Below are 17,270 nucleotides of genomic sequence, written 5' to 3' on the forward strand. Positions count from 1 at the left end.
GTGACACCATATGCTGGTGCGGTTGGCCCTGGGTTCCTCCTAATGCAAGACAATGCTAGACCTCATGTGGTTGGAGTGTGTCAGCAGTTCCTGCAAGAGGAAGGCATTGATGCTATGGACTGGCCCGCCCATTCCCCAGACTTGAATCCGATTGAGCACATCTGAGACATCATGGGGGATATTTATCAATGTTGCCTATGTCCCGCATCAATATAGACCAAACTACAGAGGGTTAGGCCGGTCTATTGTGCGCCTAATTTATCAAAAGGCACAAGGCTCTTGATAAATTCTGTGCACAGACTTCATGATCTATTCTTTAGTCTGTATTTAAACCTGCTCCAACATGGTCTGACATTTCGGCGTACTTTCAGCTTGTCGCTGAAAAGTCGCTTTTGATAAATTCAGCACCAATGCATTTTCCAATGCATTTCAGTCTAAAATAGACTAGCATGCATCATGTTCTAAAAATCCTCTAGAGCAAAAGTCGCAAAGAAGTCGCACATATTTAGACTGCGACTTTCTGTGTGACAAATTTAGACAGGAAAAACTAGTTTAAATCCTTTGATAAATATCCCCCCATGTCTCGCTCCATCCACCAACTGTCCACAGACTGTCCAGGAGTTGGCGGATGCTTTAGTCCAGGTCTGGGAGGACATCCCTCTGGAGACCATCCACCACCTCATCAGGAGCATGCCCAGGCATTGTAGGGAGGTCATACGGGCACGTGGAGGCCACACACACTACTGAGCCTCATTTTGACTTGTTTTAAGGACATTACATCAAAGTTGGATCAGCCTGTAGTGTGGTTTTTCACACTGATTTTGAGTGTGACTCCATATCCAGACCTCCATGGGTTGATACATTTGATTTCCATTGATAATTTTTGTGTGATTTTGTTGTCAGCACATTCATCTATGTAAAGACGAATATATTTCATAGGATTAGTTCATTCATTCAGATCTAGGATGTGTTATCTTAGTGTTCCCTTTATTTTTTTTAGCAGTGTATCTTCTTTGCATGTCTGTAGGCAGACTCTACTGAGGGAAGCCCAGTGATGTCATTGCAGGCTTCCCTTACAATGAATGCAGAAGCAGAGCTTGATATGAGCACTGGTGGGTTTTCAGTGACAGGGAACTGATCAGTTCCCTGTTGCATTAGAGGATTGGGCTGTCAGGGTCTGATGACCTGAACTTAAAGAAGATGTCCAGTGCTAAGAAATGTATCTCCTATTCCCAGGATGCCACTACATGCCAAATAATGTTGTTTTGGCCTCTGTACAGTTGATATCAGCCGATGCATTTGCTGAATCACATGACACATACATTTGTATCATTCCAAAGAGCAGAATTCAGTAGAAAAATATTTTTGCTGCATGTAATTTTTTATTTTTTTTTTACATGGGACCCTATGTATGTCTAATGGCTCTTAGTTGCATCTGATTTCGGAATACATTGGAGGTATACATTGGGGAATCTCTATACATCCTACTAACAAGACACAGGCTCATATTTATTAACCCCTTAAGGAACAAGCCTATTTTGGCCTTAAGGAGGCCAATTTTCATTTTTGCACTTTCATTTTCTCCTCCTACCCTTCCAAAAATCATAACGCTTAAAATTTTGCACCTACAGACCCATATACAGGTTTATTTTTTGCATCACCAATTGTACTTTGTAATGAAACAAAAAATAATAATTCTGGGGTGAAATGAAAGAAAAAAAAACGCCATTTTGTAACTTTTGGGGGCTTCTGATTCTATGCAGTGCACTTTTCGGTACAAATGACACCTTATCTTTATTCTGTAGGTCTATACAGTTACAAGGATACCCAATATATGTAGGTTTTATTTTACTATTTAAAAAAAATAAACGACATGCACCAAAATTAGTATGCTTAAAATTGTCCTCTTCTGATCCCTATAACTTTTTTTATTTTTCCTCATACGAGGCTATGTGAGGGTGGTAAGGGCAGTCCCCCCCGTCCACTTAACTGATCGGGACCCGCGATCAGCCTGTGAGCACGCTTCAAACTTTAGTAATGGGACCAGGGTGTACAGGTACGCCCTTGGTCCTTAAAGGAAATCTGTCACCAGTGTTACCTGCACTAACCTGTTGGTACTGACAGGTTGTGCAGGTGACACTGGTTACAACAGTACTTACCTTGTCCCGTTCCATGCGGTCGTTCTTTGGTAATCCTCTCCGGCTTGGGGCATGGGCGGAGCTTAGTGACGTCACAGCTGTTCTCTAGCAGCAGAGAAGTCACTAAGCTCCGCCCATGCCCCAAGCCGGGCGCGGAGCTGAAGCTACCGGAGAAGATTACTGAAGAACGACTGCACGGAACAGGACAAGGTAAGTACCGTTGTCATCAGTGTCACCTGCACTACCTGTCGGTACCAACAGGTTATGCTGGGTTCACACTTCGTTTTTCTAGAGAAAACTATTGCAAAAAAACGGATGGAACCATATGGGAAAAAGTTAACCGTATGCGTTTTGAAACCGTATACTGTTTTTAAAAGTGCCTACGCGATTCTGTTCATTTTTATTTAAAAAAAAAAGAACATATGGATTTGAAAATTGTCCATTTTCTAATGGGAGAGGTGTTGGTTGGGGACTTTAGGATGCAAATGCGCATGGCCGCGATGTGTGAGTATTCTGCACATGCGCACGGCAACTCGCACATCACAGTGTGTCTGCTTGTAGCGGCGGATTGCCACCCCCAGTAGGCACCTGTAAAGGCAGCATAGAGCGGTCCTTCAGTGGTGGATCCGCAGCATAATACGCGTTGGGGATCCGCTCGTGTGAAGGTACCCTTGGGGTGCGTTCACATGCTTTTTGTTTTTGCCGGTTTTCCTCTGCGTATTTTAAAGGGGGCGGGCTCTTCTCGGCTGTCTGCAGCAGATTTTCCACGGAGAAATTTGCCCTGCGGAAAATCGCCGCAGTCAGTAGGGACTGCGGCGGATTTTCCGCAGCGTAAATTCCGCCACGGAAAATCTGCTTCGGACAGCCGAGAAGAGCCTGCCCACTTTCAAATATGCAGCGGAAAACCCGCAAAAACTAAAAGCGTGTGAACGCACCCTTGGGCTACATTCACACTGCCGGCTTTCTCTGGCAGTGTGAAGCCCGTCAATTTAAATTGTGTGAAGCCCGGTGCCTTTATAATGGGGTCCATCGGGACCAGTTATTGGCCGTTATGACCTGTCAGAATTATGAATGTCAAACTACAAAATAAAAAAAATAGTAGTTTGACGGCGGTATTTGATGGGGCATACTGGCAGTGTGAAAGGGGCCTAAGGGTGCGTTCCCACGTGGCGTATTTCACGCTGCGCAAAATTTACGTCAGCAGCGGGAAATACGCTGCATATTCCTCGCTCACTATACACACAGGGCTTTCCGGCGGTAGCCCTATGTGTGTAGTGAGTTTTGGAGGCGGAGCCACGCGTCACAGTCACACGGCCCCGCCTCTAAAACTCACTACACGCATAGGGCTGCTGCCGGAAAGTTCTGTGTGTATAGTGAGCAAGGAATACGCAGCGTATTTCCCGCTGCTGATGTAAATTTTGTGCAGCGTGAAATACGCTGCTCACACGCCAGGTGGGAACGCACCCAAAGCCAGTGTTTCCCAACCAGGGTGCCCCCAGCTGTTGCAAAACTACGACTTCCAGCATGCTGGGAGTTGTAGTTTTGCAACAGCTGGAGGCACCCTGGTTGGGAAACACTGGTCTAAGTCATTTCTGATTCTTGGAAAAACCTAACACCCACAGGGAAAGCTTGAAATAAATAAATAAATCTATGAACAATAGGTGCCTATAAATCTGGCAAAGTCACACAGGGTTCTAAAATACACAACATGTTCCTGGCATGACATGACATGAGGTAACCAGGCCACCTTGTCCAAACAAGCTCCAGACACAATCTAATGAGATATTTGGGGAGATTTATTAAAACCTGTGCAAAGGGAAAGTTGTCCAGTTGTCCATAGCAACCAATCAGCTCGCTTCTTTCATTTTTAACAAGGCCTCTGCAAAATGAAAGAAGCACTCTGATTGGTTGCTATGGGAAACGGGGCAACTTTTCCTTTGCACAGGTTTGGCTAAATCTCCCCCATTGTTCAGAGAGGCAGCCTGGCCCTGCTTTCTGGAGGTACTATCAGCCCAGCCTGTCAGTCAGGACATAAGCCATCCAGGAGGGGTCACATGGGAATGCATCCTAAAATAAACACATGACAGAGTGCACCTATAGTGTCATTCATTCTTATCTCACATTGTATCCAGATCTGTAAACAAAATATAAACAGCAGCATCTAATCCAAACACGAGGCGCTGGGGATGGCATCTCTGCAGCTCCCCATCATTTATTTGGAGGCAGCTGGATAAGATAAAAATAGCTCAGGATGCCAGTACTAGAACAGATTGATGAAGAGGAGGGGGTGGAGTATAGTGACAGGAGGGAAGGGGAAGGTGGGTGGAGTAGTCAGTAAAGAATTACTTGCAGGGAGGGATCAGAGACAAGGGGTATAGCCTTAGAGTAGTGTTTCCCAAGCAGGGTGCCTCCAGCTGTTGCAAAACTACAACCCACAGCATGCCCGGACAGCCTTCGGCTGTCCGGGCATGCTGTGGGTTGTAGTTTTGCAACAGCTGAAGGCACCCTGCTTGGGAAACACTGCCCTAGAGCGTGGAGAGGGAGGCACCGGCAGAGAGCTGACTGAGAAGGAGGGCTGATAATACATGAGAGGGGAGGGGGTGTGAACGAGCACTCAGCAACCGATCATCAAAGAGAAACAAGCAGCATCTAGTAGAAGGAGCCACAGGAGGGGGCATGCTGGGTGCTGCTTGTACTGACACGGCCAGCCAAGAGTGCCCACCACTACACCTGCAGATCACCACCCGGGGGCACCCAATGCCCCGCAGGCAGCCCGCCATACCCACACAGGAAAGAATGTAGCTACTCGCCTCTTGCAACACCGGTCTCACTTCTTAAATAACACAACCCCATGTGCAGCTTCCCCATCCATTGGGACTTAGGAAAGAACCTGCAGCTTCTGCTTCCACATCCTGATCGCCCGAGACTAGCGACGAGATCGGTTGTGTTGACCCTGTGTATGGATGTAGAAAGTAAGAAGTAGAGAGCAGGCTCTCGAGGAAAGAGGGGAGCAGGCTCTGGAAAGAGGGGAGCAGGCTCTGGAGGAAAGAGGGGAGCAGGCTCTGGAAAGAGGGGAGAAGGCTCTGGAAGCTCGAGGGGAGCAGGCTCTGGAGGAAAGAGGGGAGCAGGCTCTGGAAAGAGGGGAGCAGGCTTTGGAGGAGAGAGGGGAGCAGGCTCTGGTAAGAGGGGAGCAGGCTCTGGAGGAGAGAGGGGGGCAGGCTCTGGAAGATCGAGAGGAGCAGGCTCTGGAAGATTGAGGGGAGCAGGCTCTGGAGGATCGAGGGGAGCAGGCTCTGGAGGATCGGGGGAGAGCAGGCTCTGGAGGATCGAGGGGAGCAGGCTCTGGAGGATCGAGGGGAGCAGGCTCTGGAGGATCGGGGGAGAGCAGGCTCTGGAGGATCGAGGGGAGCAGGCTCTGGAGGAAAGAGGCGCACGAGGTGTCAGGGCATCTACTAGCCATGGACTGCAGCCTGCTGAGACGCCTCATCAACAGATATGTAAGTCCACGATTGTTTACTATGTGTCTTCTCCTTCTGAATGCCAGGAGACCAGGCGATGTATTTATTCCAAGGTGTATATACCTGTAGATGACATAGCTCTTTAAACTTTCACTAACACTCCATACTTTATGACAGTGTTTCCCAACCAGTGTGCCTCCAGCTGTTGCAAAACTACAACTCCCAGCATGCCCGGACAGCCGAAGGCTGTCCGGGCATGCTGGGAGTTGTAGTTTTGCAACAGCTGGAGGCACACTGGTTGGGAAACACTGTTTTTATGAGAACTGGAAGTACAGTATGTGCACAATGATGGCCGAACAAAACACATTTGCCTTTTAACTCTTTAGGGCATGCATTTCTATATAAAACCAGGGAGCTACTGGAAATGACAGACTGAGATCTGTTGAACCTGAAGACGTTATATGTGTTTCTCTTTTTATTTGAATTGCTGCATGCTTTTGTAAGTTGCTGGCTATGAAGCAGGCTTCCGTTTCCTGAATGATACTTCTGGCTGACTGGTTTTGTATGACATGTTAAGTATGTAGGTGTTAGACTTATACATAAGACCTGAACAGGTAGAAACATGCACCAATACATACTTCGTTACATCTCTTTGAGGACAGACACCAAAATAAACTGGGTATATGTACAGTATGTCATGTGTATAGGTTCTTTCAGATGAAATTTGGTTTTATTTTAAAGGGGAGATTCATCAAAACCTGTGCAGAGGAAAAGATGGGCAGTTGCCCATAGCAACCAATCAAGTTGCTTCTTTAATTTTTGAAAAGGCCTCTGAAAAATGAAAGAAGCAAGCTGATTGGTTGCTACGGGCAACTGGGCCAACTTTTCCTCAGCACAGGTCTTGATGTATCTCCCCCTATAGTGTACTTGCGGAGAAGTAAGATTTGTCCGTCACGTGACCTGCACAGGATGTCTCACTGTATAAGGAATGCATCATATGGTTTCTGTCCTAAATCTAGATATGTCACATGATGACCAACACTTCTTGATGGTTGGATCGGATTTAGGCTGCATTCACACCACGTTTTTGCAATACAGTTCCCGTATCAGGTTTTTGATGAAAAACTGATTCCTCAAAACCCGGACTAAACTGTATCAAAACGTGTGTACAAATTTTAACCCGTATACGGTTAAAAACCGTGTACGGTTTGAAAAATGATGTCCGGTGGCATCCTTTTTTTTTTCTTAGCAAAAACCGTATACGTTTTGAACTTTTCACTCCATTATGAATAAAGTTTCTCTTGTTTGTTTGAAATTCCAAGAAAAATAAAAACTGTGTAAAGTCAAAAACCGTATGGTGGGAACCGGATGGAACCGTACGCACATAAGGTTCTGTACGGTTCCCATTGACTCCCATGTTAAAAAAAAACATATACAGTTTAATACGTTTTTTTTTACCCGGACCAAAAACCGTGGTAGGCTATGATTTTGGGTACGGGGAAAAAACGGACAAAACCGTACAAGATGCAAAACGGATGCATCGTTTGGCATACGGTTTTCAATGGAGAGTCAATTAATACGGTTTTCAATACGGTTCCATCGGTTTTCAAATTGAAAATGTATACGGGAACTGTATTGCACAAACGTGGTGTGAATGCAGCCTTACGTAAAAGATGACATAATTATTTCATGATACTATTACACGAGTATCCTTTGTATCAATATTGGCCCAGATATATGAAACTGTGTGAGAGAAAAAGTGGAGTGATATTTCCACAGCAACCAATCACAGCTCAGGTTTCACTTTACCAGAGCTCGTTAGCTGAGCTGTGATTGGTTGCTGTGGAAAAATCTCTCCACTTTTTCTCTCACACAGTTTGATAAATCTCCCCCATTATGATTGTGTAATAACAGAACATCTGCTTACATCAGTCTTTCCCAACCAGGGCGCCTCCAGCTGTTTCAAAACTACAACTCCCAGCATGCCCGGACAGCCTTCGGCTGTCCGGGCATGCTGGGAGTTGTAGTTTTGCAAGAGCTGGAGGCACCCTAGTTGGGAAACTCTGGCCTACATGCTCAGGGTATTCTCTCAGACTGGAATTTGAAATGTTTTGGTGAATTCCAGGTAAAGTGAAGTGTTCACAACAATATCACAGACTACAGAAACGTCCCCCTTCCTTTCAAACAATACACCCTTGTGTCCAAAACTAGTGTAGCCTCTGTGTACAGCCAGAATGAGATGTGACTGCTCACATGGTCCTCCAGGTCTCATGACTTGTATTACTGGCAGGGCTTTGTTTTACCATTTTTTTTTTTTTTTTAAATATGTCTGATATATAGTAATTTTTATTTTATAGTAAGGCTGCATTCACACGGCCGTCTGGACCCGTCCCGTTCTTCTCCCGTTGAAAATAAAAATGGACAATAACGGATGCAAATGAATGATATCTGTTTGTATCAGTTTTGATCCGTTATTGGTCAGTTAATAAACAAAAAAAAAATGTTTTTATTGTTCTGAGCATGCTCAGAAGTGAAAACGCATCAAAAAACGGATGCAGACGGATGATATTAAAGGCTCATCCGTCTTCCATAGACTTCAATGTTAAATTTACTGTATCCGTTTTTTTCTTCAGTTTTTTTGATGAGAGAAAAAATACTGCATGCACCCGTAAAAAAAAATAATAATAAAAAAAATAATAATAAAAAAAAAAAACGGAAATGAAGGCAGATGGGCGCAAACGGATGTGAAAGGATTGTAAAAAAAAAAAAATCCCATTGACATCAATGGGATTATTTTACAACCGTTCGTAATCCGTTTACAAGCGGCAACAACGGAACCTAAAAGGGGAAAAAAACGGGGACAGACGGTCGTGTGAACGCACCCTTAGGGTACGTTCACACGAGCGGATTTACAGCGTATTTTATGCTGTGGATCCGGTGGTGAAGGCCCACTCTGTGCTGGCTTTACATGTGCCTGCTTGTAGCGGCAATACGCCGCGACGATCAGACACACTGCAGCCATGTGCGCGGCATACTCGCACATCGCGGCTGCTCTGAGCTAGACAGAGAGCTCCCGCGAAGTGCGAGTATACTGCGACTCGCACATCGCAGTGTGTCTGCTCGTAGCGGCCGCTGTGAAAATCCGCTGGTGTGAACGTACCCTAATACTGTTTTGATATTCTGTTACCTGTTCCTTTTTTTTTTCAAATTAAAAAGACAAGGACAAGAATTAGGGTCTGATGCAGCCTCTACACCCCATGATTAGTCTAGTTATCTGAGCTAACTGTTGGATTGGTATAGGGGAACTTATTTAAGAAAACACATGCTTGATGTGTTCTCGTGTAAATTTTATGGAACAGGGCCCCCAATGTTTTATGCCATGTACTGTAAGTCCCATTTAGTTTTAAGTAATGGTTGGAAAAAAAAAATTCAAGTAGAAAATGTTAAAGGGGTTATCCCTACCGTGGTCGACCACGTTTTTGCCTGCGGTCGGGAAACCGCATACGGCGAAAACAAAGCCGACCGGAGGCTGCGGTTCACTCCGGTCGGCTCATAGACATACATTAAATACGGTTCCCGAATACGGCTGAGTGCGGGCGCCGCGATTAAGCCCCGCCCCCCCTCCCAACCGTATACGGGAGCCGTATTTAACAAAACGTGGTGTGAACCCAGCCTAACACTGTCCTGTGACTAGGACATGTCTAGGGATACTCTGGTGGAAAACTATTTATTTATTTATTTTTTTTTTTAAATCAACTGGTGCCAGAAAGTTAAACAGATTTGTAAATTACTTTTATTTAAAAAATCTTAATCCTTCCAGTACTTATTAGCTGCTGAATTCTACAGAGGAAATTCTTTTTGGACCACAGTGCTCTCTGCTGACATCTTTGTCCATTTTAGGAACTGTCCAGAGCAGCATATATTTGCTATGGGAATTTTTTCCCTACTCTGGACAGTTCTTAAAATGGACAGAGATGTCAGCAGAGAGCACTGTGGTCATGATGTCAGCCGAGAGCTCTGTGTTCCAAAAAGAAAACCATTTCCTCTGTAGTATTCAGCAGCTAATAAGTACTGGAAGGATTAAGATTTTTTTAATAGAAGTAATTTACAAATCTGTTTCACTTTCTGGCACCAGTTGATTTAAAAAAAAAAAGTTTTCCACCAGAGTACCCCTTTTAATATTAGGGTGGGTGTCACAATGTTACTAGTGCATATGGACATAGCTCCAGTAGAGAGCCCTTATTGAGGGGTTGCTCAGAGATGCTTCTGCACACGTGGGGGGAATTCATCAATAATGGTTTTCATGTGTATGTTTTTACCCCCTTTTTTTTTTTTTTTTTTCGGCTTCATTTTTGGTTGTCCAGGTTCAAATCCATCATAAGGTGTACGTATGCTCCTTGATCAATCTGGTTTCATGTAGTATAATGCGTCCACCCATTCTTTTTCTCTGTCTTTTCCCACTGTAACCATATTGAAATGACATTGGCACTAGGAATGCATTGTACCGCAGTGGCGCTGACTTACTATTGTAAACCCGACCCATTTTGGCGCATAGTGCCAGAATTTGTGACCAGAGAATTCAGAATACCAGAACAACTCAACATTTTACTTAAAATGAAAAAGGGTTGTGGCATCCACAAAAAGAGTCATGGCGGTTGAAAGGGCGTGTCCCTGCCATTTTCAGAAAAATCCCAACATATTTATGTTTCCAGAGAAACCACACAAGAACCCCACAGCTAAGTGCAGATGTAAAAGAAGAAAACATAGGGAAACATTGGTAAATACTAGAGGTGAGCGAACTTACAGTAAATTCGATTCGTCACGAACTTCTCGGCTCGGCAGTTGATGACTTATCCTGCATAAATTAGTTCAGCTTTCAGGTGCTCCGGTGGGCTGGAAAAGGTGGATACATTCCTAGGAAAGAGTCTCTCCTAGGACTGTATCCACCTTTTCCAGCCCACCGGAGCACCTGAAGGCTGAACTAATTTACGCAGGATAAGTCATCAACTGCCGAGCTGAGAAGTTCCTGACGAATCGAATTTACTGCAAGTTCGTTCATTTCTAGTAAATACCATGGAAAAATAAGATGGAGGTCAGAGCAATATGTCGTCACTATCTGTAATAAATGTCAAGTTTTTCATGTCTGATACAGGCCTGTAAAATTTACTTAAAGGGGTCCGCTGCTCAGCGTTTGGAACAAACTGTTCCTTGTGACATCGCGGTCGCCCCCCACCCCCTCAATGCAAGTCTATGGGAGGGGCGTGAAGGCTGTCATGAGGGGGCGGGGCTATGACTTCACGAGCTCCTGGCTCCGGCTCCAGCGTTCGGAACAGTTTGTTCCAAACTCTGAGCAGCGGAGTACCCCTTTAATCTGTAGACTGGAGCTGGAGTTTACTGGTGGGATTATCCATTGGGGATTTTCTAAGCTTCCATAATGATTTTTTTCTGTCTAACTGGTTTGCTGACGTGATGCCCAAAAGGCTTAGGCTATTTCAGCAAGATCATGGACCATAGATGCCAGCACCAGTTCTCTGAACACGTGGAAATCCGTCATTGTCCCTCATAGTAAATGAAACTGAATATCTCTGTATATTATCAGCAATTGATGCTATCAAGTACAATGTGACACTATTATACATTATGAATATATATAAATATCTGATGGTCTTAGTAATTGTAATCGAAGCAAACCTTTGGCTACTATAATTTCATGGCTCTGTTCACATATTGTAATGTGTTATACGAAAGTCTATTTGTTAATAAATAGTGAGCATGCCCATGATTTGCAGCTGTAAATAGGAAATAATGACCAGAATAACAAAATCTGACTGTTAGGGTTTGTTCACACGACCGGATTTCCTTTCAAACTCGCAGCATGTTTCCTGCTGCAGAAGTGGATTCAGCTGTAGAGGAAATACCAAGGAAGATGTTATTCTTCCCCTCCGGTTGAATCCGCTTCTGCTTTTGGCACACTTTCGGCTGCAGAAATTCTATAGAGTATCTGTTACATGTATTCCTACCCTTAGGGCTTGTTGGAGTTCTGTTTGCTGTATGTGGCACCCAAAGCATTGATGTTTGGTGCATGCGGATGTGCACGTCTCATAGACAGCAATGCAGTCCGGCAGAATGATTCTCAAAGAACATGTTCAATCTTTGAGTGGACACCTATTCCACTGACGCAATTTCGCTGCAGTGATTCCACCATATGCACAGAAGAGCAGAATCCCATTGAGAATAATGGTACTCTGCTGCAAGCAAAATTCCACCAGCGGAATTTCTGAAGTGTGGATGGGCCCTAAATGGACAATAGTTGTAAAATACAAAGAGTGGTTATTTGAGAATAGCCTCCAAAGTCATTTTAAATCAGCGAAGCTTCAAACAGAAACAACTTTTGTTTGCCCCTTCATTTTTCTCCTCCGTGATGCAGTTAGTTGTGCTCATAAGTTTACATACCCTTTCAGAATTTAAGATTTCTTAACCATTGTTCAGAGAATATGACTTTTCTTTCACTCATGGTTAGTGGTCGGCTGAAGCCATTTATTGTCAAACTGTGTTTACTCTTAATCACAATCACAACACAAACTACCCAAATGACCCTGATCAAAAGTTTACATACCCCAGTTCTTTATACCGTGTATTGCCCCCTTTAACATCAATGACCGCTTGAAGTATTTTGTGGTAGTTGTGGATGAGGCTCTTTATCTTCTCAGATTGTAAAGCTGCCCATACTTCCTGGCAAAAAGCCTCCAGTTTCCCTAAATTTCTGTGTGTTTGAGGTCTCCCCAGAGTGGGGGTGGGGTCTGGAGACTGAGATGGCCACTCCAGAACCTTCACTTTATTTTGCTGTAGCCAATGACAGGTTGACTTGGCCTTGAGTTTTGGATCATTGTCATGTTGGAATGTCCAAGTACATCCCATGCACAGCTTCCTGGATGATGAGTGCAAATTGTCCACCAGTATTGGTTGATACCTTACTGCATTCATATTGCCATCAATTCTGACCAAATTTCCTGCGCCTTTTGTAGCTCACACATCGCCAAAACATCAGCGATCCACCACCATGTTTCACAGAAGGAATGGTGTGCCTTTCATCATAGGCCTTGTTGACTCCTCTCCATATGTAGTGTTTATGGTTGCGTCGAAACAGTTCAATTTTGTGCCAGATGGTTTGAGGCTTGTCTCTGTGCTGTTTGGCATATTGTAAGCAGGATACTTTGTGGCATTTGTGTAGTAATGGCAATTCCGGCAACTCGACCATGCGGCCCATCTTTCTTCAAGTTTCTCCTTATTGTGCATCTGGAAACAGCCACACCACATTTCAGAGAGTCCTGTATTTCATCTGAAGTTATTTGTGGGGTTTTCCTTGCATTTCGAACAATTTTTCTGGCAGTTGTGGCTAAAAGTTTAGTTGGTCTACCTGACCGTGGTTTCAAAAGAACTACTTCTTAATTAGAGTTTGAACACTGCTGATTGGCATTCTCCAGTCCTTTGATATTTTCTTATATCCCTTATATCCCTCACGCCCCCTCCCATAGACATGAATGGGGGGGGGCGTGACGTCACTAAAAACACACTACACAACACAAAATTCAGTGGTCCCACTTTTATGTTTTAAGCACATAAATATATTCATAGAATGGCCACACAAAAATAGTGTGTATTCCATCTCTCCATACTGACTGCTGCATTGTGGTAAGGTGAAGAATCGAGGCCACGATGCCTAATATTAATGCTCCTGATGAAACTATTACTGAACTTTATTGAAGGTATTTAGAAATTTCACAAAATATAATTAGAGTAAAATGAATACAAAGTCCAGCGACAGACATACTGGAAGGTAGTCCCTGAATGTGCTGAAGTTGCCATAGCAACAGTGGCAGGTAGTGTATGGGGAATGGAAAGGGTCTCTGTTTAAACCCTAGAGAACAGTGATACAATTAATAATTAATATGTTACTACATTTGTACAGGAAGTCTATTTAAATATTCTATCTAGCAGACATTACTTGATCTACTGAGCGACTGCATTCAGCTGATTGTGTTACACACTAACTGCTATGCAAGTAACACACTTTTCCAAACATGCTCCTCAAATCCTTCTCCCTGTAAAATATCGGAAGAGTGAGTTATAGTTTGTTTGTAAGTATGTTAAAGGTTATCTGTCACTAGTTTAGATATAATCTACATAGACAGATTAAAGGTCTTTTTAGGTAAATTACTGTACCTTGCACTAGTCCTGAGTTAAAGGGAAACTGTCATCAGTGTCCCCCGCACTAACCTGTTGGTACAGGCTGGAAGTACGGGTGACACAGATGATAACAATACTTACCGACCCCTGATCCGTGGCCACGTTCGTCAGTTATCATCTTTAATGCGGCAGCAGGCTTGGTGCACGGCAGGGACATGCTGACGTCACTGCTGCCGCTTTCCGCTGGACCCTACTGCGAGCAGGCTTGGGGAAGCAGGAGTGGGGATGTCAGCATTGACGTCATGCACCAATCCTACTGCTGGATTAGAGAAAATAACAAACGAATGGGACCACAGATCGGGGAATGGTAAGTATTGTTATAATCAGTGTTACCGCACTACCAGCCTGTACCAACAGGTTAGTACTGGTGACAGTTTCCCTTTAACCCCTTAAGGACCAAGGACGTATGAGTACGTCCTTGGTCCCGCTCCCGTGATATAACGCGGGGTCCCACGGGGACCCCGCATCATATCGCGGCGGGCTCGGCGTCATAGTGAAGCCGGGACCCGGCCGCTAATAGCGCGCGGCACTGATCGCAGTGCCGTGCGCTATTAACCCTTTAGCCACGCACTCCAAGCTTAGCCACGTGGCTAAAAGTGAAAGTAAAAACTGCCAGTTAGCTCAGTGGGCTGTTCGGGATAGCCGCGGCGAAATCGCTGCATCCCGAACAGCTTACAGGACAGTCGGAGGGTCCCTACCTGCCTCCTCGCTGTCCGATCGCCGAATGACTGCTCAGTGCCTGAGATCCTGGCATGAGCAGTCAAGCGGCAGAATCATCGATCACTGGTTTCCTATGAGAAACCATTGATCAATGTGAAAGATCAAGTGTGTGCAGTGTTATAGGTCCCTATGGGAGCTATAACACTGCAAAAAAAAGTGAAAAAAAAAAGTGAATAAAGATCATTTAACCCCTTCCCTATTAAAAGTTTGAATCACCCCCCTTTTCCCATAAAAAAAAACAACACAGTGTAAATAAAAATAAACATATATGGTATCACCGCGTGCGGAAATGTCCGAATTATAAAAATATATCATTAATTAAACCGCTCGGTCAATGGCGTACGCGCTAAAAAATTCCAAAGTCCAAAATAGTGCATTTTTTATATCATGAAAAAATGAATAAAAAGCAATCAATAAGTCCTATCAATGCAAAAATGGTACCGTTAAAAACTTCAGATCACGGCGCAAAAAATGCGCCCTCATACCACCCCATACGCAGAAAAATTTAAAACTTATAGGGGTCAGAAGATGACAATTTTAAACGTATAAATTTTCCTGCATGAAGTTATGATTTTGTCCAGAAGTCCGACAAAATCAAACCTATATAAGTAGGGAATCATTTTAATCGTATGGACCTACAGAATAAAGATAAGGTGTAATTTTTACAGAAAAATGTACTACGTAGAAACGGAAGCCCTCAAAACTTACAAAACAGCGTTTTTTTCAATTTTGTCGCACAATGATTTTTTTTTTCCGTTTCACCGTAGATTTTTGGCGAAATGACTGACGTCATTACAAAGTAGAATTGGTGGCGCAAAAAATAAGCAATCATATGGATTTTTAGGTCCAAAATTTAAGAGTTATGATTTTTTAAAGGCAAGGAGCAAAAAAACGAAAGTGAAAAAACAGAAAACCCCTCAGTCCTTAATGGGTTAAGTTTGGCATGAAAATGAGTAAGCTGTTGGCCAACATTATGACCTAGCATGCATATTTAACTCATTTTTATTTCAATGGACAGCAGCTTTAAGTTGACTATGCTCATGAGATATCTGTTGGCAAACCCTTATTTAGCGGATAGCTATGTCTCTCAATTCCCCTATATAGATATACATTCAGCCAGAATGTTTGTGTTCAGATTGGGAATGGTGGCTGGCAGGTCTGGGTGTCATTACTCCCAAAATAAATAAACAATAATAATAATTAGGGCTGGGCGGTATACCGGTTCACACCGAATACCGAAATTTTTGTGCCTCACGATATGAATTTTAACCCATAGCGCAATACTGGTTTGGCCACTCCCCCTCAGGAATGAATTAATCAACCCAACGCTGTGCTGTCCTTACATCGGGGAACTAATCCTATGTGACCTGCGAGTGCTGTTCTGCCCCCCCCCCCCCAATTAATTATTAGCCCAGTGCTGTCCCCATCAGGGTACTACTCACATGTCACCCCCATTTGCTGCCCTCCTCGTCCTGTTTGTTTGTTGGCTGTCCGGGCATGCTGGTAGTTGTAGTTTTGCAACATCTGGAGGTCCGCAGGTTGGAGACCACTGCTCTATACTGTGCGGTATCCCTATGCCCGGGCTAAAAAAAGTGAACAAAATAAACTTTAACGTGCCTCCTGTTGGTCTGGTACCGGCCTCACTTGTTTCCTGGGGACGGGAACGTCGGACAGCCGTCAGCCTATCACCGGTTGCAGTGATCTTCCGCCTCGGCCGGTGATAGCCGGCTTCTTACATGACAGTGGGCTCAGGCTGAACATCACTGCGGCCGGTGATAGGCTGACAGCTCTCCGACGTTCCCGTCCCCAGCATAAGGCCGACGTAAGTGCGTTTAAAGTTTATTTTGCGTACCTTTTGCAGCCCGGGCATAGTGATACCGCACAGTATAGAGTGCCAGCGCTGGCAGCCCGCAAAAAACAGGACGAGGAGGGCAGCGCTTGCGGGTGACGTGTGTATTTACCCAGATGGGGATGTGGGCTGATAATTAACATGGGGGGGGGGGGGGGGGTTAGGAAATACCGTTATATACAGTGGAACCGCCAAAAGTTTAAAAAATACTGTGATACACACATTTGGTCATACCGCCCAGCTCTAGTAATAATAATCTATGAAATTTGCCCTAGAAGGTTGCCACTGAGTAAATGTTTTTATTCACTCTTTTCTTTTGACCTACTCACAATTTATTTATTTATTTTGGAACCCTGTTAGGCTGCGCTGCATCCATAGTGGGGCTTCTTGAACTTTTTTTTTGGTTTGATCTACCCCTTCCCATAGTTGTGTATGCACTTGTTCAGTGAGTAAGAAACTGACTCTAACCTTTGAAATGCGTTGACATCAGTTACACTTTAGGAGATGTTTATTGTTTATCATGTTTTGTCATTGTTGTGTTTGAATAAACAAGTGCTGGACTCGCCTACTGTTTCTGCAAGCTGGAACACTATCCAGCAGGGTTAATCCTTCCTTGCCTTGTCAGGTAAAACACATTGGATCCTGATCTACACGCCAAAGCGGTGAGCATGGTGTTTTGCATTTTTTTATTGGACCATTTTTTCCAATCCCACTTCTAGTTTTGGAAGCACAGATTCGTGACCTAGGATTCTACCTGTTCCCCACCACAAGTATGGCTGAACTCTAGTGACCCTGACCCTGTATCCCTGATTGTTTCCTGGAGTTTAGAGGGGAATACGATTATATAGTTGGCAAGCA

The 17,270-nt window shown here is 44.2% G+C and overlaps 1 protein-coding gene across 18 annotated transcripts in view; it reads left to right on the plus strand.

Annotated features, from left to right (window-relative positions):
- The window catches only part of ATP11A (ATPase phospholipid transporting 11A), a 268,432-nt gene that overhangs the window by 59,616 nt on the left and 191,546 nt on the right, over positions 1 to 17,270 (plus strand). Inside the window, exons 1-2 of one of the 18 annotated variants that reach the window (XM_056555789.1) lie at positions 5,355 to 5,453; positions 5,502 to 5,635. The exons of 16 other annotated variants lie outside the window; for them this stretch is intronic. In XM_056555789.1, coding sequence (XP_056411764.1) covers positions 5,597 to 5,635 — 39 coding nt within the window. In that variant the 5' untranslated portion in view covers positions 5,355 to 5,453; positions 5,502 to 5,596. One more of the 18 variants, XM_056555788.1, reaches the window with a different exon arrangement.

The sequence above is a fragment of the Hyla sarda genome, chromosome 2, assembly GCF_029499605.1.
Source record: "Hyla sarda isolate aHylSar1 chromosome 2, aHylSar1.hap1, whole genome shotgun sequence".
Lineage (NCBI taxonomy): Eukaryota > Metazoa > Chordata > Amphibia > Anura > Hylidae > Hyla > Hyla sarda.